At 40.3% G+C, this 21,807-nt stretch overlaps 1 protein-coding gene and 1 non-coding gene across 2 annotated transcripts; both read left to right on the top strand.

The window, feature by feature from the left end:
* Window positions 1–17,605: 17,605 nt before the first annotated feature.
* Window positions 17,606–20,444, top strand: RPS20 (ribosomal protein S20). Its single transcript, XM_086740834.1, has 4 exons — window positions 17,606–17,765; window positions 18,863–18,962; window positions 19,724–19,797; window positions 20,227–20,444. The coding sequence occupies exons 1-4, from the start codon at window positions 17,763–17,765 to the stop codon at window positions 20,407–20,409; spliced, it is 360 nt and encodes a 119-aa protein (XP_086596960.1). The 5' UTR covers window positions 17,606–17,762; the 3' UTR covers window positions 20,410–20,444.
* Window positions 19,578–19,642, top strand: LOC147601771 (small nucleolar RNA U54). Its single transcript, XR_015257957.1, has one exon. It is a non-coding gene; the product is annotated as a small nucleolar RNA U54 (small nucleolar RNA).
* Window positions 20,445–21,807: the final 1,363 nt, after the last annotated feature.

Here is a 21,807-nt window from a genome sequence, read left to right as displayed (position 1 = left end):
GAAAACTCAGGCCTCTTACAGCTTCTTTTAGTGTCAACTTTTCTTTCCCTCCACCTTTCTCTGAACATAATGAATTTAGCCCCTGTGTGATCTAAAGGCTTTGTTGCTGGTTTTTTACACTAGGAAAAAAAAAAAGAAAAAAAACCCAAAACAACTGAACTGCTTTGTTGTAAGAAGATTGTAAATAAAGATATTTAACAAAACTATGGGGTTTTACTGTGGGAGGGGACAGAAGCAAGGATCAAGACATTAGCAAGTATTACTTTTTCTGATTGATCTGTTGTGTGCTGCCTTGCTTAGGGAGAAACTGGGGGATGTGATGTGCGGAAAAATAGTTCTTTTCAAATAAGTGAAGTACAAAAAAGGGCTGCTTTTGGAAGAGTCTTCGTACATAATACCTTTTGGTATTTCCAAAATGTCAGATATGAGTAATTTTTCATATTAGCTAGGTTTGCATGTTTGAGCTTTTCCTCTTCATTTACCAAGGAATGAGTATGCATCACAAATCAACGAATGCAGAAGAATAAATACAGAGTGTCAGGGGTTTTTTTTTCTTGTTCTTAGGTGTACTTAATTTCGGTGAGTATGCTGTTTCTGAAGTAGAAATTGTGAGCTATCCAATCTCCCCATTAAAATAAGGACCCTTTTTGTCAGTCTACAGTTATAAAGAGTAAGAAGATACATTAACAACCTGCGCTTTTACAAGACCTCTATGCTACCAGGTGTGTTAGTTGCAGCTTGCTAGTTGGTATCTTGTAAACTTTAATACCTGAAGTATTAGAAGAGCATCTTGTGTGGAAAAGAAAGTTCCTAGCTTCTGCAGGTACAGAGGGAGTTTAAAAAAATAATAATTGGGAAAACATGAAGGGAGATGTATAAATACAAAAACCTCATAAATCAGAGTAAGAGGGGGATTGCTCACCCTTGGTAATGCATGGGCCAGTATTAGATAAGATACTGGAGTACTGAAAAGGAAGATTGCTTAAAGCAGTAACAATGATACTCTGCAGATGCTCAAAGCATACACTATTGAACTATCCTCTGCACTGCTTATCTACTGTTTTTCCTAATCTGGTTGTAATGTGTCTGGGAAAGGAAGTGCTGTAGGCAATGCTGAAGACAGAGCTCTGATGCCTGATTTATTGGAACTGATAATTATAGATCTGTCAAGATCTCAACCCTTATCCGGAGCCACAAAGATCTGGCTGCCCTAGCTGATAATGCCATTCTGTTCAAAGATTCCACTTCTTTTTAAGACAGGAGAAAGAGTGATGTTTCAGTCAAATTGTTTGGTTTTTTTTTTTCTTTTCCCTTCCTCCCCCTTGCTTCCATTCTGGAAAAGAATCCCAAAGGAATTGAGCCAGTTTCCTGATTTCTGACACACATCTGTTCTTAGCCCCGTGAAATCCTGGAAATGAGCAACTATGTGAATTTGAGATGATTCTGTAGGTCTTTATGGTATTTGGGTTGGTAATTGAAATGAATGGTTTATAAAGCATATCTAAGCTTAACTATTTCTTGCTCTTCCGTCCCCCTTAAGCGGAACTGTAAAGTGCCAGCTGGAATCTAACCTAAGGTAAATTCTGGAATAGATTTCCTGTGTTTTCTCTGTCAAAATAATTATGCTATAGAACCAGAACTTCTGGGTTTTTGTGTTGCATAACTTCTTTTAATAAACAAGAAATATCTTATAAAAGTTATATTAAGCCAGTTACCTTTTAAAATTTTTAGTTGAGGGCATGTAAGACAAAATGTTGGATAAAGCCATTGGAATGCCTCACCTTAACATCAAGCCTTACATAAAACTGTTTCTCCAGTCTTCAAAAGAATATAATTAAAAATGTATTTAAAACTTTTTTTATTAATTCCTAGATGCTTATGTGTTGTATTTATTTTGCTGATCCAGGTAACTTGTTTCTTAAACTGCTAGAAACTTGATATTTTGAGCTTAATGACACTTTAGCATCAGTAAGTGCTACTTCAGTCTACGTGAAAAATCAAGCACCCTTCAAATTCTCTGTTATACTTGACAGAAGAATACTGGATGGCCAAGACCTACTCTTGAAGCGTAATCAGCTCTGCAGATGCCTCTGTCAATTTTACTCGATTATCTTTTGAGAGGGGGTGAGAACCCTGCACAGCACTCGAGATGTAGGCACATCATAATCTGCTGTCATAATGATGTTCTCTGTTTTTTAGTAACTTCTAAGATTTTATTTGCTTCTTTTTGATTGCTAATGACCTTTGAGTTAATGCTAATCAAGAAATATTTCAGGCCCGATAGCTCAGAATCCATGGTTCTGCGTGATGATGATTATTTTGCCTATTTGCCTCACTTTACATCAATCTACCTTGAATATCCTTTTGCTAGTTTGTAGCTGGCTCTTGCACTCAATGTCCTAAATAACTCCACCATCAGCAAATGTGTTTATCTTGTGGCTCACCCTCGTGGACTTCATTTATGGATGTGCTGAGCAGCACAGGACCCTGTGAAACACCACTGGGCACTTTCTCTAGTTGAGAGAACTGGCACTTTCCTTTTTCCTCTGCTCCTGTCTTTTGACTTATCCAGCCTTTAAAAAGTTTGCAGCGAAGGATTTTTCAAATACCTTTGGAAACCCAAAGGGAATATATCAACCAGCTCCTTATCTGCATGCTGTTGGTGCTCCTAAAGAATTCCAATACAATTCAACACAATTGTAAAGCACAACTCCTCCCAGCCAAAGCAATATTGGCTCCTTCTAAACAAACCATATCTAGGTCTTTGTAATTCCTTTAATATAGTATCTGCTAATGTATCTTGTACAGATGCCAATCATGTAATTAGGAAAGTTATTTCTTAAAGATTTCCATGGACATGGTCCTGGAGAGAAGAGAGGCCCAAGATACATCATTGATTTTAAAGAATTGCCTTTTCCAGGCTCAAGATTGGTCCATCCCAATGAGCAGGAAATCAAGCAAAGGTGGCAGGATGCCTCCAAGCATAAACAAGCAGCTCCTGATTAAACTCAAACACACAAAATAAACATGCAAGAGTTGAGACACCAATGGGAAGTCTGGAGCAAGGAAGACTTACTATTGGTAGAGAAGGATCAGATTAGTGAACATTCAAAGAAACAAGACACCCACAAGTTCATGGGACCTGATGGGATGCGCTCACAAATGCTGATGGAGCTCACTGATAGTGAGCCCACTCTTGTGAGGCCACTCTTGATTATCTTTGGAAGGTCATGGTGCTCAGGAGAGATTTTTGAGGACTGGAAGAAAGCAAATCTAACTCCTGTCTGCAAAATGGCCGAAAGCAAGGATCTGGAAAACTACAAGCCAGTCAACGTCACCTAATTCTCTGTGAAAGTGGTGGAACAAAAAATTCTGGAAACCATTGCCAAACAGATAAAGGACAAAAAGGTGATTGGGAGTAGTCAGCATGGATTTATGAAGAGGAAATTATGCTTGACCAACCTGGTACCCTTCTGCGATGAGATTACTGGCTGTTGAATGAGGGGAGAGCAGTGGCTGTTGCTTATCTTGACTTTAGTGAGGCTTTTGGCACTGTTTCCCATTACATCCTTATAGAGAAAATGATGAAGTACAGCCTAGATAGTGAAAACTGAAAACTAGCTGAGATGCTGGGCTCAAAGGGTTGTGATTAGTGATATGAAGTCCAGTGGGAGTCACTAGTGGTGTACCCCAGAGATGGATACTGGGTCCAGTACAGGTTAACATCTCCATTAATGGCCTGGATGACGGGACAGAGTGCACCCTCAGCAAGTTTGCAGATGATACAGAACTGGATGGAGTGGTCAACACCTCCAAAGCTTGTGCTGGTATTCAGAGGGACTTTACGAAGCTGGAGAAATCTGCCGATGAGAATCAATGCAGGGAACTGCAAGGCATCCTACCTGGTGGAACCCCATGCACCAGTACAGGCTGGAGGCCAACCGGCTGGAAAGCAGCTTTGCAGGAAAGGACCTGGAGCTCCTGGCAGACACCAGATTGAACATGAGCCAGCAATGCGCCCTTGTGGTAAAGGCGGACAACAGCATCTGGGGGTGTTCCCAGAAGAGGTTATTCCATTCTGCTTACTCAGCACTGGTGAGATGCACCTCGAGTGCAGTGGCCAGCTCGGGACTCTGCTAGAACAAGAAAGTCGTGGATGTACTGGACCAGGAGTGCAGCAAAGGGCCATCAACCTGATAGGGAACTGGAACCTCTGCGTGTGAGGGGAGGCTTGGATCGGACTGTTCAGCCTGAAAAGAGAAGGCTCAGGGGGACCTTAGCAGTTTGTATAAATACTGATGGTAGGCAGTAAAGATGGAGCCAGTCTCTTCTCAGTGGTGCCCAGTGATGGGAAAAGATGCAATGGACACCAACTGAAGAACAGGAAACTCCATTTAAATACAAGAGAAAACATTTTTGCTGTAAGAAAAAAAAAATTACAATGAGAGTGGTAGGGCACTGGAACAGGTTGCCCAGAGAGGTGGTGGATGGCCCATCCCTGGAAACATTCAAGGCCAAGTTGGACGGGGCTCTGAGCAACCTGATCTGGTTGGAGATGTCCCTGCTTCTTGCAGGGGAGTTGGACTAGATGACCTCTAAAAGTCCCTTCCAACCCTAACCGTTCTATGATTCTATGATTCTATGAGGATGGTCAAACACTGGAACAGCTTGCCCAGAGAGGTTGACGAGTCTTCAACCTTGGAGATATTCAGAACCCAAGTGGATACAATACTGAGCAAGCTGCTTTAGTTGACCCTGCTCTGAACAAGGGTTTGGAGTAGACAATCTCCAGAGGTCCCTTCCAGCCACAAAAGTTCTGCAATTATAATAACATTTATAGATGCTTGAATTTCAGACAGCTCCCGAATTCTCCTACAAAAATGTTTCTAGCATGAGCCTATTTTGTGTTTCCTCCAAGGACAACACACACGCAAGGCACACACTTGGATTCTTTGCAATGGCTTTGTTGTCTTGGAAGGGATCAGGTTTCAATGATTAGGGTTGTTTAATTTTGGTTTGATTTGTTTTTTTTTCTTTTAAAAACCTGACGTCAGTAGATCTACCAGAAAGGCTTGACAGATTTCTTTTATAGATATTCTGAAAATTATAAATTATGGGGTTTATGTTAGTTCCTTGAAGTTTTCTTCCATCTCTTTTTATATTTAATCCCCCAGAGTTTTATCCTTTCCATTTTCTTCATCTGGACACAGCTTCAGGTTTTCAAAGGATGCCTTCTTGCTTCTAAAGTTGGCATAAAAGCTAATGAGTGAGCTAACGAGCACATTGCTCTCTAACTTTGTCACACTTGCATACCTCCATATAAAATGTTACCAGAACGCACATGATGCTGGCAGAGCAGTTGCAGACAATTGTGTAACAACTCTTATGGGATTCTGTTCATCCAGTTTTTTTCCCTAAGGCTTTCTTGAAGGTGTTTTGTTCTTTATCTCTCTTTCCCCGTACATATGTATGCAGCACAGTTCCAGATGATTAACAAGACATGGTTATAAGTCAGGGTAAACCTTAAGGGCTATTTGTACCAAGCTTATTTATTCTCTTCATTCCTGGAATTGATCACCAGCAGCTTGATCAGCCTAAACAGAAGATTTATTGAAGGCCTGGAACAAGTGCTACAACCAGGTAATTGTAGTTTATCGACATCTTGCTATGCTTTCTGAGCATGAAACGCTTCTGAAGCTGGTGCTGAGGATCCTTTGTATGGCCGCCTCAATCATCCAGCCAACCAAATATAAAAAGGGACATCACTTTTTCTTTCTGTGGACTAAATGGCAGGATATATATAAAAACATGAAAGGCTGAACTAGCATTCATGTCCTGGTCGGCTCTGTAGGGTCCAGCAAATTCGGAAGTATGGGATCCAATATTGCACAGATTCAGATGATGCAGCATCAGTGCAAGTCTGGGCACAGTGGTACTGTAATATGTCTCTGGGCTGTGCCCTCCAGCCCTCTGCCAGCCAGGTATGCTCTACTCAGGACACGAGTTATCCGATGATAAGAACAGGCTGGACCTCCTCAAATAGGAGTGATCATGCATCGTGACTGTGCTCTTAGGAAGCAACAAAGCCTCATTTGTCCCAACTGGTAAACGTCAGAACTCTCACGTCTTACCATCAACCAAGTTCCAACAGCTTGATATTATTTTCCTTGGAAACTAAACTAGTCTTGTATTTAGGTTTGGGGTTTTTTACAACTGCAACTTAAGTGCCATTTCAGAGACCATGAGATGCCATGTCACAGTGGCCATTTTCTCAAGGTGAGCTGTTTTTTGGGGTTTGTTTTATGTTCTCTGTTCTTAAGTAGCACAAGCTACCTTTTGAACCTCCAGCTCTGCAGCACTGAGAGCTAACTAGCCAAAATCAGGTGGGTTAGCTCCTTCCTCATAGCAGTCTGGGGTAACCACAGACTGGGTAAACTTCAGCCGTTTTTGTCAATCTCCCAGTACCTAACTACCAAATCTGTCTGCATTTACCAATTTCAGAAAGTACATATAAAGAAGAAACTGTAAAGTGCTTGCATTCTCATGTCTAGTCATCAACAGTAGTAGCTCTGGACATACTAACCATATGAGAGTGTTATATTTTGTCCTTCCTTGGTTATACAGATATGACTGTCTACTAAGGGAAAAGCACAAATTAAAAGTTCTAATTCTGGCCTTTTTATCTTTTTTTTTTAATAACCAATGGCATCCACCACCCCAAACCTTCCCCATGTGTCTCCTCTTTTCTCTCAAATGGGTGCATGTGCAAAACTTGACAGGATGCAGTTAAGAAAGATTTAATGTAATTTTATCTACAACAATTACTTTAGCAGTCAAGTGATTATAAGAAAGACAAGAAGAGATAGCTAGAAGCATGGGAGGTATGCAATTGTAATAAAAAGTTTCTAGGAAGAATGAGAAAGAAGGAAAAGAAAAAGCATGGAAGTGTAATTTCATCATTCTGTATTACTCTTCACTTACTATAGCTATTACTGAAGGTTTAGTGTCTGTGGTTCCCAATGGAAGTATCAACAGATATTTCATAACCAGTTTGTTAAAAAGTAAGCATAAGCTACAATTCTGATGCTACTCTCTTTATTTGGGAGTGGGGTGGGTGGGAGTATTACAGTTAAACATGCTTGATAATTAACTGGGGAATGGTTATCTGTTTCTCTTTGACATAGTTTCTGGCTTCCCATCAACCAGGAGACTCTGTAACCCTGCTCGTGATTTGTTTCTGTTGTTTGCTTCTCTTTCCCTGGAGGCTTCTTCTGTGCTCAATTACTTCATTCCCTTTTTTTTTTATGGTGTCATGCTTTATTTCAACCCAAAAAGAAAGAGGTAACAACACTATCTTCAAATGATAGAAATACTGTATGACTTGGAGCTGGGCACATCCTTAATACACAAGGTAGCATGAAGACGTAAGTGTGAAGATGCATGGGTTGCTTCTGTATTCTGTGGTAAGATGTATCTCTAGCAAAGAAAACAAAACAAAAAGATGTTTTACAGAATATACAACAAATATTTGTAAATTCAATAGGACTTAAGTGGATGCTTCGTATTTGACTTCTATATTATTTTTTTTGCAGCATTAGCATATGTGTTTATAAATTCATCCACTAGAACAAAGAGGAAAATAAGGGTAAAAAATGAATGCTTATTTTTAAAATTAACTGTACTTTGAACATTTTACTTATACTTTATTTTAGCCCTTTATCTGCTGCAAATGCCTTAATGCAGTGCTCAAAGAGCCTCTTTCTATGCTTCAGTTAACCCAGCTGCCAAATATTTGTCTGCCTGTCAAATAAAAAAAGCCTTAAAACCAGTTAAAGAAGGAAAATGGAACAAAAAAAAAAAATGTCTACTGGCATCTATCCCAGTCTGCCATCAGCTAAGGATGCCATGGGACAATTTGATAGTAGAGGCACCATCCAGCCCTGGACTTCTCCAAGCACGAGGTTGAGTTTCGCTCTCTACCCAGCCTGAAGTTCAATAGCCTGAGTGTTCAGCAGAGCAGGGAGGTGATTGCATTTGCCTTTGCAGGGCACCAGGGATAATAGGGTAATTCATAACTTAATAAATATTCTACTGCACATGTGCCAGGCTACAAAGAGCAAAGTAGGCTGCACATTGGAAACGTAAATGTCCAGCTCTTTTAAAGTTATTCCCCCCAAAAGAGTGGAAGGAAAACCAGTTTTATTTTCAAGCCATGTATTTTCTGAACTGGTTCAAAAATGGTGAAAGGGTTTTTATTCAGATATGGCACAAGTGAAGCTGGCCCCAGAGACAAGTATAGAAAATTGCACCTGAACAGAGAGAGTAAAAAAGCTGACTGTAAATTGATAGGCTGAGGAGGATGGATTTTTTTTTTAATAGTAGTTAATAGTATATATTATGTAATACAGTAGGTTGAGAGAGAGATATCATATACTTTGGCCACATCCTTTTTTCTCGGTTAACCAACAGTTCCATTAAAATGTTTTGCAGATAACACAAAAGCCACACACAAAGCTTTTGAAGGAGTGTATCATTGCACTGACATGCCAGTAAGTGAATGTCACCCGAATTTCTCTTTGTATAGAAAGTGACAGAACTTCTACAGACCTCCCTTAGAGTTGTCAATCCTTGTATAGCTTTTGGGAGTGAAATGATTGCTATTTGATGTTTTCTAATTTAAAGGGGAGAAAAAGGATATTCTTAAAATTTAATTAACCATTCCTGTCAACAGCTGACTTTCAGAAGAAATAAATTTCTTTAAATTTTTAAAAAATGTCTTCATGCTTGTGTAGTTAATTCAAAAAGTTGTGTATGGAATTGCAAACAGCATTTGAAAAAGTGTCCTAACCATAAAAATGAGCGCTACCTCACCAATCATAGCAAGGGTGGTATGAAAGAGCCATTTGCACAGGGAGACAAGGGAGGTGGCTGGAGGAGGCAATGAGGCACACCAGAAACAGGGAGAGGGGAGACACCCCCAAACCCAAACCTATTTGCTACAAGCCTTTCAATCAGTGAAGCTCTCATTGAAAAATAAGTTCATGCTGGCATGTGAATTTCTGTGTTGTATGCCAGAGCTACCCGAAAGACCCAACTTGTCCTGGCCCACCAAAATGAAAAACTGGTTAATTTTAAATGCTCTGCAAACCATTACTAGCCCTCAAACTGCCCATGAGGGTTTTTCTTACTTTTTTGGATAATTGCACTATGTGCTAGTTATGATGATGATTAGTTAGTGCTATATTTTAATAACACAAATGATTCAGCAATGTATACTGGTACACAAGTAGTGGTGGATTTTTCATCGGAAAAGAAATATCTTTTTTGTATAGAAGATTCTAAAAGTAAAAAGCTCTGTTTTCTATATAAAAGGTGTGGTGTTGTTTTTTTTTTTTTTCAGGAAAGAGCAGAATCAATCCCTAGGCATTACCATAAGCATTTGTGCCTGTCAGAACAAAGTAGTTGGCTGTATCTCACACCAGGAACACTTCACAAGAGTGTATGAGAAGCAGTTCTTCCTCTGATGACGTAAGGGACTCTCAAAAAAGAAAATATACCTACTGCAAGGGTGCAGGAAGGGGACCATTGACAGAATGAAGTACTTGCTGGATGCTCTCAGAAACATCTTCCAAGAGCATTAACTACCAAAAGATTACTTTGTAATATACATATTTTGTACTCTTAAGAAAAAAAAATGAGATCATAATGCTGAAAAAATTACAAGTATTAATATTTCTTGAAATGTTTTCAGGGACATGGCTACTCACCTTCTACGTATACCACAATAATTAATTTTATTTGCCTAAAAATTTAATGCTTGACCATAACTCCCTTAAGCGCTAATACTACCTTTTCCTCAGTTTTAAACCAGTAGACAGTACTGGTCCCCTTGATCTGCATCTGGAAAACCTGTGGCTGGAGTTTTCACTGTACACAGAGGTAGGAATGTTGGAAATGTAATCATGTGCATCTACATATGAGTTGCTCTTGCATTTAAATGATCGTTGCAGGGGAAAAAGCAACGAGAGACTAAGCAAACCATATTCCATACTTGTACCAATGACGTTTTATAGACTGGTGTGAAAGCACATGTACGAGCTCTGTTTTCATTACAAATGAAGTAGGAACTTCGGCCGTAGATTTAGGTGAAAGACAAGTTTAACAGACTTGCTGTACTCTTCTGTAGGTTGTTCTCTTAAACAGAATTGCTGGGTCTTCTATGCAATGACATTACAAACTCTACGGTTGTTTTTCCTGTCCCCCTACTGCAACCTTGTAATTTCTATGTAGTAGGCTGCAGCTGCTGCTTTGCCACATTAGCTTTATAGAGAAGTTAGCAAGCCCTTTGAAACCAGAACTTCTTAATATTTGATGCCTCTTGGATCACTTTCATGTTAGGTTGTGGATCTGACCAGCTGTTCTGAACAATCACAGTGTAATGATTTCCTCAGTAGCTATTAACTCCTGTTTCTAAAGCGCATCTTAACACCACAGTATCTCCTTTAGTTCCAGGTCCTAAGTTCTATGTTATTATGCCCGTTTCTGTCAGGTTTTGAGTAATTTAACTTGGCTAGTTCACACAGGGTCAGGTCACAACAGGAGAAGCACTACTGAATTGGCTTTAGTCTTTCTTTACAGATGCCAGGGTTGGGAAGAGCATCTCTTTGCAAGTCCCACAGAAGTCAGACAGACACCTGGATGTAATCTAGATAAAATTGTGAGATGCAACTAATATCCTGCTCTAATAGTCCTGCACCATCAAGATGGTGATTCCCCCTTGCTTTAAATCTCTTCATCATCTATGGCAAGCTTTTGCTAAATTTCGTGCTTGCAGACATTCATCATTGGAAAAACAGTTGGATGAAGAATATTACAAGGAGGAAACTAATCTTAAAGGGATGAGGAAAAACTTCTCAGGGAAAAAAAACCAAAATGTGATGCAGTGATGCATTCTATATCAAGAGAAGTTTTTCCTCTAGTCGTAAGGCAGTGTGAGGTCAGGATCATTCCTTAAATTATCCCTGCTCCATGATAGAGAGGCAGCACAAGCACCGTGAAAGAATTCCCTCCTACTCTGTCTCGCCAAAGAATTAGATTAGATTAAACTGGTCTTTGGAACAAAAAAAAAATGTGATCACTGGCTTCATAACTGGACTTTAAGAGTAGACAGAGGGTCATGGGCAAAAATACATGTGGACTACATATATTGGTAAACATAACTGCTGTAAAATTAATCAATTTTTCTTCCTCAAGGACAGACATCCAACCATGCAAACACCCTGCTGCTGGTAGCTTCCCACAAAGTCTTTGTAGGATGCAGACATAAAAAGGAAAGACAACTCCGAAGTCTTTATTAGCACAGTATTGCAAGAGTTTGTACGCACCAGCATGCACGGCTATTTTCTAAATGCTCCAAACACGAAGCATCTGTAGAGAAGCCAGTGAGGTAAGTATAGCAATCCAACCCATATCCTGGAAGCCATTTTCAACTCAGTTGATAAAACAGCTTGCTATGTTCAAAGAGTCACATGGATATTATTTGAATAGATGCAGCTTTTCAACATGTGCTACAAACTATTGCAATCATCTTGAACAATCGATTTTTTCAAACTAAAACGGATCACAAAAAAAGTGCCAAGTGGTGCTGCCTCAAGTGGCCAAATCTGGATTGGAGAGATTTGTCTAGTTTGGAGTATATTTTTTATACTTGATTAACCTTTCCAGACATGAAGTCTTTCAAGGTGATTTCCAAAATGAAAACTGGATCAAAAAAACACAGGTTTGTTTGTGTGTCCACTAGTTCTGCTTTCACTGGACTGATGCTGGGGACTTTTTGTCCAGGAGTTGCATGCCCCGCTCTTGGTATTGTGGCCTGGATAACAACAGATGATATGGTAGGAATGTGAGTGTAGTATGTGCGAACAGAAAACCCAAATTGGGCTGTTCTGAGAGGATGTTTGCCCAAAACCTGATAACACTAAGAGGAAATTAACAATAACAATTTAACTGTTTAAGACAATGATCACCCAGATTAAACAGTAACTAGGGGATTAGATTACTGAGAGCCTTTTGAGAAAAGAAGTTAGCTTGAAAAGCAGCATAAGAATTTGTGATTGTTAGAAGAAATTCTGGGATGGGAAAGCAGTACCAGACCAGCTGGTGTTACAGCTTCTAGGGCCTGACAGCTTCCTCCCCATCAGACACAGTAAGTAGCTGCCACCCCAGTCCCAGTAGAGGCTGGGGGACTGACAGGATGAGGTGTATCAGAAGGGTCCCACCTCTCAGGAGTGTGTATGGGAACTCACGGGGCATACTTTCACTGGCATATGGATGAGCTGCACAGGTACACGTGCCCACATCTCCAAAATGGATTTAGAAACAGTGGAACCTGCACTCCTGAAAGTGGGAGTGTGCAGTTGTAACTCACTCTTCTTGGAAGAGACTGGACGTGCATATAGGACTGTGTGAACACGCATATGGGATCAGCTGTAGAAAGGTATGTAAGAAATTTCTAGGTGCTTCTTAACACTTTGTAAACATATAGTATTATGATTTCTGTCATATTGCCAATACTGATCCACAATATATAGTTCACTAATTACTGGCAAATTACATGTTGCTAATCAATAAACCACCTTGGTGCTGTCAAGACTATGTTATTTTCTGCTGTTTCATTATTACAAATTTGACATCAGCGTCACATCTGCAGAGCAAGCAGTAGAGAGGCAACAAACATTCTTCCAGACAAGCAGAGAAGACACAATTCATCAATTTGAAAACAATCTTAAGACTGAAGTAGGGCAGGACCAATTCAAATAATATCCTTCTGAAAGCAGCCCAGATGTAAAACCCTGTTTCAATCCTGAGTGTTCAAAGACAGGTTGCAGTGCTGTATCACAGATTCAGTGTCACTAGAAATGCTGCAGCATATTAGCAGTTAAGTATTTTTCATCACTGTGATTTGTGTCAGAAGAACAAGGCAACACAGGCTGACAAAGGAGAACTTTTGGGGAAGTCATACTCTAACCAGGTCAATGATAATAGAAGTCAAGTGTATTATCTGTTAGGTATAAAGTACATATTTAGAAGGAAAGAGCTTGCAATAATAACAATGCAGCTTACGCTGCCCACTTGAAAAAGTCTTTTAACAATCCCTATTTGTGGGCAACACTTGTCAACAGCAAGGGAGTCCATCAAAGCACAATTGCTCTTTTTCTGAGTTGTGGATCTAGTTCATTTTTTTCCCTGAGTATACATATAAAAAAAAAAATAAAGTAAAGATAGCCTAGTATTTTGAGGGGGATTGCAGTTTTATATGGTGATCTTTACACTAGAATTGGCATGAAAATTTAGAACATTTTAAATGGACAGGCTAGGTGCAATATGAGCACTCCACCTGCAGACTGGTGCTCACACACTGGGCGCTCTCTGCCTGCTACCTGCAGAGAACATTAGTTGCCAGTTAGCAACTACCCAACTACAAAAATCAATCTTTAAAAGGGGATATTTTCAGTTCCAGTGGGTTTTCTGGGAGTTTCAATAGCTAGGCAGCCACAGACACAGTAAATACAGATATTCAAAATCTAGAGACGACAAAGAGATATTAACAGGTACACCTAACTGCTGCGCAGAGAACTTGGAAGAGAGTTCTGAGACATGATACAACTGAATAACTTCAAGTTAACACAAGCGGATCAGCAGATACCTACAATTAAGACTCAGCAGATGCTCAAGCTTTTCTTAAAAGGCTTGACAGTAGCTTTCACTGGATTGCTGCTGATTGGTTTAGATACTCCACCACCTACTGATGATTTCCTGAGAAGCCTCAAGTACGAATCTGCTTCACAGGTATTTTATGATCAGAAGTTCAAACAAAATATTTGAAAGCGTGATTTCAAAGACCTTGGAGAAGGAAGTAGTTTTCAAAGTAAATAGCCAAATAACATATTGCCAAATAACATTTTGGCAATATGTTAATTACCACTGAAAGCAAAGACTAGAGGCATTAGGCTGGTATACCCCAGGTAGCTTCCAGGAAGCTGCCCACATCAAGTATCACTATGAAAAATGACAAAGCAGATTTAAGGAACCCAAAACCATTCAGAGGCCATCTATGTGAAATTCTTTTGAGTCTACTCAAAAGAATAAATGGTGTTCACAAGCCAATTGCAAAGCCTGGGGAATATCTCTGTCCTTTGAACCACCCAAAGGTGCATCAGAGTTCAGCATTCACCAGAAGACAGCACAAGCTTTCATTTCAAGAAGTTGTTACAATACTTCAGAAGATGCTGTCTTCAGTCACATAGGCAGACTCATACCAGGATCTACTCTTGAATTATGACTGCTCTAGCACTACAAGAACATCTAGGAAATCTCCTCAAAAGATCCTTTTTGTCACATGAACAAAAGAAGACAGAAGGTTAATTGACATCTAGACTAAATTGATTTAGATTTGTAGAACACAGAGACATCTTCTCTGGATTTAAAAAAAAAAAAAAGTATAATTTAGCCTGTCACAAAGGGGAAGAAAAGAAATCTTTGCAGGCAAAATTTAGTAAGATTAAATGCAATGGTACTGAGGAACTAAAGAATCAGGTGACCACTCATTTAACACAAAGACTGAAATTAAGAAAATGACCAAAAACCTGACAAGAACCTAACTCCCTACATATATGTATTTAATCAATAGGAACTTAATTACTAATGTGGAAGCATAAATTGAATCTAATTGGTTTTAGCATAAGCTAGTAGAAAATATATGGAAAACAAAATATTCCGTTCATTACTCAGGACTGTTTCTGAAAGACAAACTGGTCAAAAGAAGGGAGAAAAAAAACCCAGTAATCTATAAAACCAAAATAAAGTCAGAAAGTGTCCTGAATGTGCATGGAACAATATTCTGTGTGATAAATCACAAAATGAGGTATTAAATTGTTTCTGCTACAGACTACTAAGTCATGTTAAAAGCATGTCTTGGTTCTTAATCATTTATATTCTTAATTACATGACATGAGGAAAACACTCCTGAAAGCTTTATTTAAAAAGCATATATGTTAAAAGACATATAATACAGTGTATTATAAGTCCAAACTCACCATCTTATAACTAAAGTTAGCATTAGCTGGGGAGAAAAACCTACATTAAAACCAATATGTAACCAAAAGAAAAGGAGGCATAATACAAAATATGAATTAGAAGCTGAGAATGACAAAATATTCAGAAGGGAAGAAAAAAGTTGAATTTACAATGGATATTTGCTCATGTGAATAGCATGAAGGAGTACTTTTTTATAGCATACTTCAGAGAAAGCAGGAAGTTCAGATAAATTTCTGTTCTACATTTGTGGAAAAAAACAATATATATATCAGAAAATTCTAACAATAGCTAAGGAAAGCCTTAAACATAGGAACAGAAGTAAGGCGGTTTTTAAATCAGCAGCTCCAGATAGCTTGCATCCAAGAATTTTAAGAGCTGGCAAAGGAGACTTGTGTGCTGTTAATGTGGATTTTCCATAAGCTTTGAGAAATCTGGGGAAGCTCAGGAAAAAAAAAAAAAAATCTCAAAGAAAGCTGAGGTGGTGCCAATACTAGAAAAGAACAAATTTGGGAACTTACTGTCAACCTTGCATTAATCTCAGGGGAAAAAAAGTAACTGACTTAGGAATAAATGAGGAAATAATACTTAAATTACACATCTTAAATGTATGGGAAATGTATCTTTCAGACTGACTTTTTTTTCCTCACACAATTACAGCATACATTTGGTAAACAACAAGAACAGTGTTGATATAACACATTTGTACATTGACTTGTTCAGTAGGAGACAGAGAAACTGGCATAGTTGTGCACATATAAGTTATAGTAAGTAAATTAAGGTTACAGGTCGGTGTCATCAATGAGGAATCAGACATATTTCTAACTGAATCCTGCAGGAATTAGTTCTTGGCATCAAGCTACTCAATATTTTATCTGGAAATAAAGTTTATAAAAACATTCCTGAAAGCTCTAAGCAAATAATGTAGCAAGATGGCTGACTGAGAACCATCTGGATTACTGGAAAATTAAGTGTTTCAGCACAATCCGTGTGAGGTCATCTATTTAAGAGTGATGAATACAAAACACTTATAGATGGAAAACTTCCTCAGGAAGTAGTTGGAATAGCTGATAACAGAGTAAACATGGGTTCCTTATGTGTAAGTGAGTTCAAAGTTGTTAATGTAATTGTTAAAAAGCTCAGAAAACAAACCATCAGAAACAAATGTTGCTTTCACTGCAGGGAGGAAGAGGCCAGGGAAATAGGGCTGTCATCAAATCAGATTTTTCAAGTACTGATCTCCATTGGGAAGACACTGCTGCATTTCAGGAATCAGCAACAGGATGACAACTCTGTATCCATGTTTATTGGAACTGCTTTATCAGAATACAGCATCTAGTCCAAAGAAGCTATTAGGAAACCAAGGATTTCAAAGTGCAAGTACAAATGATCCAAGTGCAAAACAAGTCTGAAATTGACCATGACAATCAAATAATTGGCATACAAGAGTTAACTCCATCACATGAGATTTAAAGACCATATGAGGACCTATGAAATATTTGGTAGGGGGGAAAAAATAGGTGCAGTGTGATAGCTGAAAGTAAGTTCATATTAAACCACCAAGCGGACTTTTTTGAACAACTGTAGAAATTACTAAGCTTACAAAGGTGGCAGTAGTTTTGCTAGCACTACGATTACTGTAAGGAACCCCAAACTAGAATTAAAATATTATTTTAAAAATATAATCTCAGTGACCTTCCTATAGGCCATACTTTCATAACACAAAACACCTGTTTCTCCAGTTCAATAAATCTGTCGAGTTGTGATGTCACTAGAAATGGCCATGCTCTCAGCAAAACGCTTGTTTTGGGACTGACAGTTACCAGTGTCCAAGCCAAAACAACGACTGTTGTTATTAAAAAGCCCATCCCTCTAATGCCCAATCTGAACAATTAAAGGGACATCAATAAATAAAATTAACTTCTTAAATTTAAGAATGAATGAAACCAGTGCTTTTACTTAAAGCTTCTGCTCTCACACCTCCACTCTCAGTAGTGATTGAAAACTAAAAAACATGCAGGCTTAGATGGGAATGGGTTTGCCATCACTGGAAGCAGTAAAGACCCGGTTGCATATCAAATCCCAGCACCTCTCCCGTTACAGAGAACCGAAATCTACCGATGAAGGCACCCGGGAGCGCCAGGTGCCCACCAGGCCCGAGGGGGAACGGGGCTCTACCCCGCAGGGCGCCGGCCGGGCCTGGGCGCAGGGGCAGGGGCAGGCCCATGGGCCGCCCTGGCCGCGGAAACCGGCCCGCTCAGCACGTCCCTCCGCGGGCCGCGGAGCTCAGCCCAGCCCAGACCCCACCGGCTAAGCGGCGGCCGACTCTGCCCCTCACCGCCAAGTCCGGCTAGGCGGGTAGCGTCGCTCCGGACCCCCTTTCCCGTCTTGAGCCGGAGCCGGAGCCGGAGCCGGAGCCGGAGCCGGAGCCGGAGCCGGCACACCGGCCCAACTTCCCCCGCCCGGCGCTTCCGGGCCCCGGCCGAGCAGGTGAAAGGTCCCGCAGCGCCCGGATGGAGGCGGCGCCGCTCGCTATATAAAGCGCCCCGCCAGCGTTTTCCCTCTCTCTGCCCGCGCCGCCCGCAGCTTCCTGGCTCACCGCTGTTCGCTGGGCCCCGCGCTGCCCGCTCGCCCGGGAATAAGTCGGTCAGGAAGGCCCCGCTGCTGCCATGGTGAGACGGGGGGCGCCGGGGACACGGCGGGTTCGGGAGGGGGAGAGATGAGTCGCCGCCTCTCTCACTCCCGCCGCGCCGCGTGGCCTCCAGGCCCGGGCCGCCGCGTGCGCCCGGCCGGCGGCCGCCTGGGCTGCGGGGCGAGAGGGCGGGCGGGGGGCGCGCACAGGCTCTCGCAGCGCCTTCCCTGGGCCCCTCACGGCCGGGGGTGCGGAGAGGAGGGGCCCCTGCGCCGGTTTCCCGGGAAAGCCGGCCTTGCAGGGAGGCCGGCCCGTGGGTCCGGGACGCACCAGGCCGTAGCGCTTCCTCCTCACGGAGCTGCCCGTCGGGAGCGGGGCCTGTGGCAGCGGGGCCGCCGCTGCCTGCGGGGAGGCGACCTCAGCGGGGCGTCGGGGGGGGGGTTACACGGCCTCGGGCGTTTGCCCTTAAAACCGGCTTTTGTGAGAGGAACGTTTGCCAGTTAGTATCTCGTTAAGGTGAGAAACACCGTGTTTCAACCACGGTTTTCTAAGATCTTTCTTTCTCCATATTTTCACTTTTATTTTATCAAGTCACTCGGTCCACATTAATGCCCAATTATTTGCAAGCGTTTAGTTGCATGAGCTCCTCAAATCTGTTTCCTGAGTGGCCCAATTAAGTCTTTCTGGCCAGATGCCCCTTTTTGTTTTCATTGTTTAAGTTGTTGCTGTTCTGTTGATGTCCTTGTTACTTAATTTGTGGTGAGGTTGTGCTGTAAGATCTGTGAAATCTGAAAAGTGTTTATTTTTGAGAATGAGGAGTTTTCTTGACTGGACAGCGCGCTGTGTACGGGCAAACCAGAGAGGGATGTTCTTGCAGTTTCCCACCGTGAGGTGTAGTTAGACAATAAAAAAAATGTCTTTTCCTCAGAGCACTTAGGACTTTGCTTTTTATTTCTGTTCCCACCATTTCTTCCATGCCACCGTAGTGTTTGGGTATGTCATATAGTCAGTAGAATAAAATAGTCCCATAGCTAAATTGTTCTTTATGCTGTAGAAATTCTTTTTCTTTCAGAGGCTGCAGGTAGTGTTAGTTGGTGTTGACTGTAGTGTCTGATATTTGTAACTTCAACGTTTTAGGCGTTTAAAGATACTGGCAAAGCACCTGTGGAACAAGAGGTAGCAATTCATCGCATTAGAATTACTTTGACAAGTCGCAATGTAAAATCACTTGAGAAGGGTAAGTGATACTTTTTTTTTTTAGCTGGGGTAGCTTGTTAAGTAATGAATATATGTACGATAAAATGTATTGCAACATAGAATGTATCGAAACCAGTGGTAATTAATTCAATATGTTAGAGTTTGTTTATATGTGACTTGGCTAACAGTCAAACCAAAGCGCTTCATGAACTGACAAGTAGATTCTGATTAATTTTTAATGGAAAGTAGTGTTTAGGTTTTTTCATCATGCTGAGAACTTACGATGTTAGTCATAATTGACTAACTTAAGAGAGTGCAGCTTCTTCCCTTTAGTTCTTGTGGGGGTTTTAGTTGTCACTATTTTAATGTGTAAGAACTGAAAGGCACCAGTTTCTTGGTTGATGCTTTGTCACTCTTGTTATGAAGAGTTTAGTTTAGAAGTTTAGCATCCTTTAAGTCATTATTAAATCTTGTTTAGAAACTGGCTTTGCTGGTGTTTGCATCATGTAATGTAAATGTTGTAGAATCACTGTTTGTGCAGGATCTTTGAGCTGATAACAGCTTAAGTACAGCCTAAACGTGTAGTACTGGCTTTTGCCTGCTGTTGTAACATGATTTTGCTAACCGTGGTGTAACACTTCCACCTGTATGTGGTTGGCTGTGAGGATAACCCTTAAAATGAATGGCAGTGATCATTTCATACGCTATTCTGAGCCAACTTCTTGTTTGAAATCTTAATTTAAGAAAAAAAAAGCAAAAAAAAAAATACAAACTTGAGCTGTTTTGTATTGTTTTTTTCAGTCTGTGCTGACTTGATCAGAGGTGCTAAGGAAAAAAACCTAAAGGTGAAAGGACCCGTTCGCATGCCCACCAAGGTAGTTAACACTGTTTTCCTGTCTTAAAAGTTTGGGCTTTTCTGTAAATGTGCACTTAAAGCATCTTTTAAAAAAGTTGATAAAAGTTGAGATGAGAAGCAGTACTACTAAATTGAGGGTGACCCAGTGTAAACAGGTAATGACTTCACAAGTCGCTTTGACACTTAGGGCAGCTGTTTAGTGCAAAATATGTTGAACATGGAAGGGGCTTTATTTTTTTTCCCTTCAGTTTATTTTAATTGTGAAATTTTAAAAAAAATGAATATAGAGGAGTGTTACTTAAGTTACATTCTACTGATGTTAAGTTATTTTTATATAACTTTCCAATGACATAGATACCATACAGTATTTTTAAGTGGATTGATTTGATTGTAGATTAGTCTTCTGTATTCATCAACTAAATACCCGGTGTTCATTATTTTTCTTCAGACTCTGCGAATCACTACCAGGAAGACGCCTTGTGGTGAAGGTTCCAAGACCTGGGATCGTTTCCAAATGCGTATCCATAAGCGGCTCATTGACTTACACAGCCCTTCTGAGATTGTGAAGCAGATCACTTCCATCAGCATTGAACCAGGTGTAGAAGTGGAAGTTACTATTGCCGATGCCTAAATGGTGGTCATCGCTGAATAAAATCGATTTACAAATTTTCGTTGCTGTTTTTCATATGTGTGCCAAGAGTCTTGGGTAGCTGTGTGGTGATTTTCAAGAAGGACAATGGAGATCATAATCAAAATTGAGAGGATTCTGTGATATTTAAGGAAGGATATGCGCTTGTAAACATCAGGAAGATGAAACTTGGCCATCATAGTTTCATTGGAGGTTGGTGACTGTATGGATGTGCAGCACTTAAATTATTAAAAACTTATTTTCCATAAAGGATCTAACTTGGGCTGAAGTCTTAGTCTATCCTTAGACAAGCATAGGATTAAAATTGATGTTTAGGTGAATTAACAAATTTTCAATTCTTAGTTTTTGCTATGCAAGGCTAAACTAACACTTGGTTTACTTGGCTTCCTCCCCGCCCCCCCCTGCTTTTCACAGTCAGTGGATCCTGAGGATGTTAGTTATAAAACTTGATAATTTGTGGTGAATACATTGAATTTAGCAAGTTCTTTCTTTAGACTTGCATGTAGAGTCACAAAACTAAGTTATGGAGCTCTTCAGTTGTCTTTCTAGGTTTAGATTTCCATGGATTTGAATGTTAAAGTTACATTAAACACAAGCTTTGTATGTGAAGCAATAAACTAGCCATTTTCATTGCTGCTACTTAGGCCAAAAAGTTTAGCGGCAGGTTTTTTTTTTTTCTTCTGCAAACAAATTCTTAAAGAAACTGTCATTAATTCTTAAACCTACAAGACATAAAGCCCTGAGTTAAGTGAAAGAACACTGTTTCATTTCATCTGTTTCAGATCAGGTTGCTGCTTCTGCTTCAAGCATAGGAGAGAACTTAAATTCTGATTAAATGAACAGAAGTGAGGAAATATGCAGTTGTGTGGACCTGGAGGTCCTATTTAGATTTGCTAAGACCTAGAACAGCGGCCAAAGCTTGAGCTTTCTTACTCAAAGGATTCTAGAGTCTCTCATCTGTCCACTTGTCTTAATTTAATTAAATGTAAAGCCTTAGGAGGATTCTGTTGCTCTAGTTAGCAGGCTTAAGAGCTTTGGTAGAGCGAGGTGAGAAACTTGGTTGCATTTACCCACACATTGCGATGAGTCTGCTTCCCTGGGAAACATCTCAACTGTGTGAGCAGAGAAAAAAAAAAAATCCTGTGTGTTAAAGGTCAATTTCTGGTAATATGTTATAAATATGAGCTGTCTGACAAGTACTTCTAGCTGAAGTTTTAAAATTATCTGTGTTGTATGGGGTGCTCTCAAGAGCATAGGAAGAACTTTGTGACACCAGTCTGACTTAAAAGGGATAAACGGGGGTAGACCAGTAACAGACCAGAAGTGTTAACTAGCTGAGGCTGACTGATCTTTGTGTATGGTCAGCTATTAACTTTCACC

This window comes from Chlamydotis macqueenii, chromosome 2, assembly GCF_036417535.1.
Source record: "Chlamydotis macqueenii isolate bChlMac1 chromosome 2, bChlMac1.mat, whole genome shotgun sequence".
In the NCBI taxonomy this organism is placed as follows: Eukaryota; Metazoa; Chordata; class Aves; order Otidiformes; family Otididae; genus Chlamydotis; species Chlamydotis macqueenii.
The sequence above is the reverse complement of the archived record's forward strand: the minus strand, read 5'-3'. Positions and strand labels throughout refer to the sequence as shown.

Coding starts and splice junctions, on each gene's coding strand:
- RPS20 (XM_086740834.1), top strand. Junction 18,963..19,723: donor TGTAAAATCACTTGAGAAGG/GTAAGTGATACT, acceptor TGTTTTTTTCAG/TCTGTGCTGACTTGATCAGA. Junction 19,798..20,226: donor CCGTTCGCATGCCCACCAAG/GTAGTTAACACT, acceptor ATTTTTCTTCAG/ACTCTGCGAATCACTACCAG.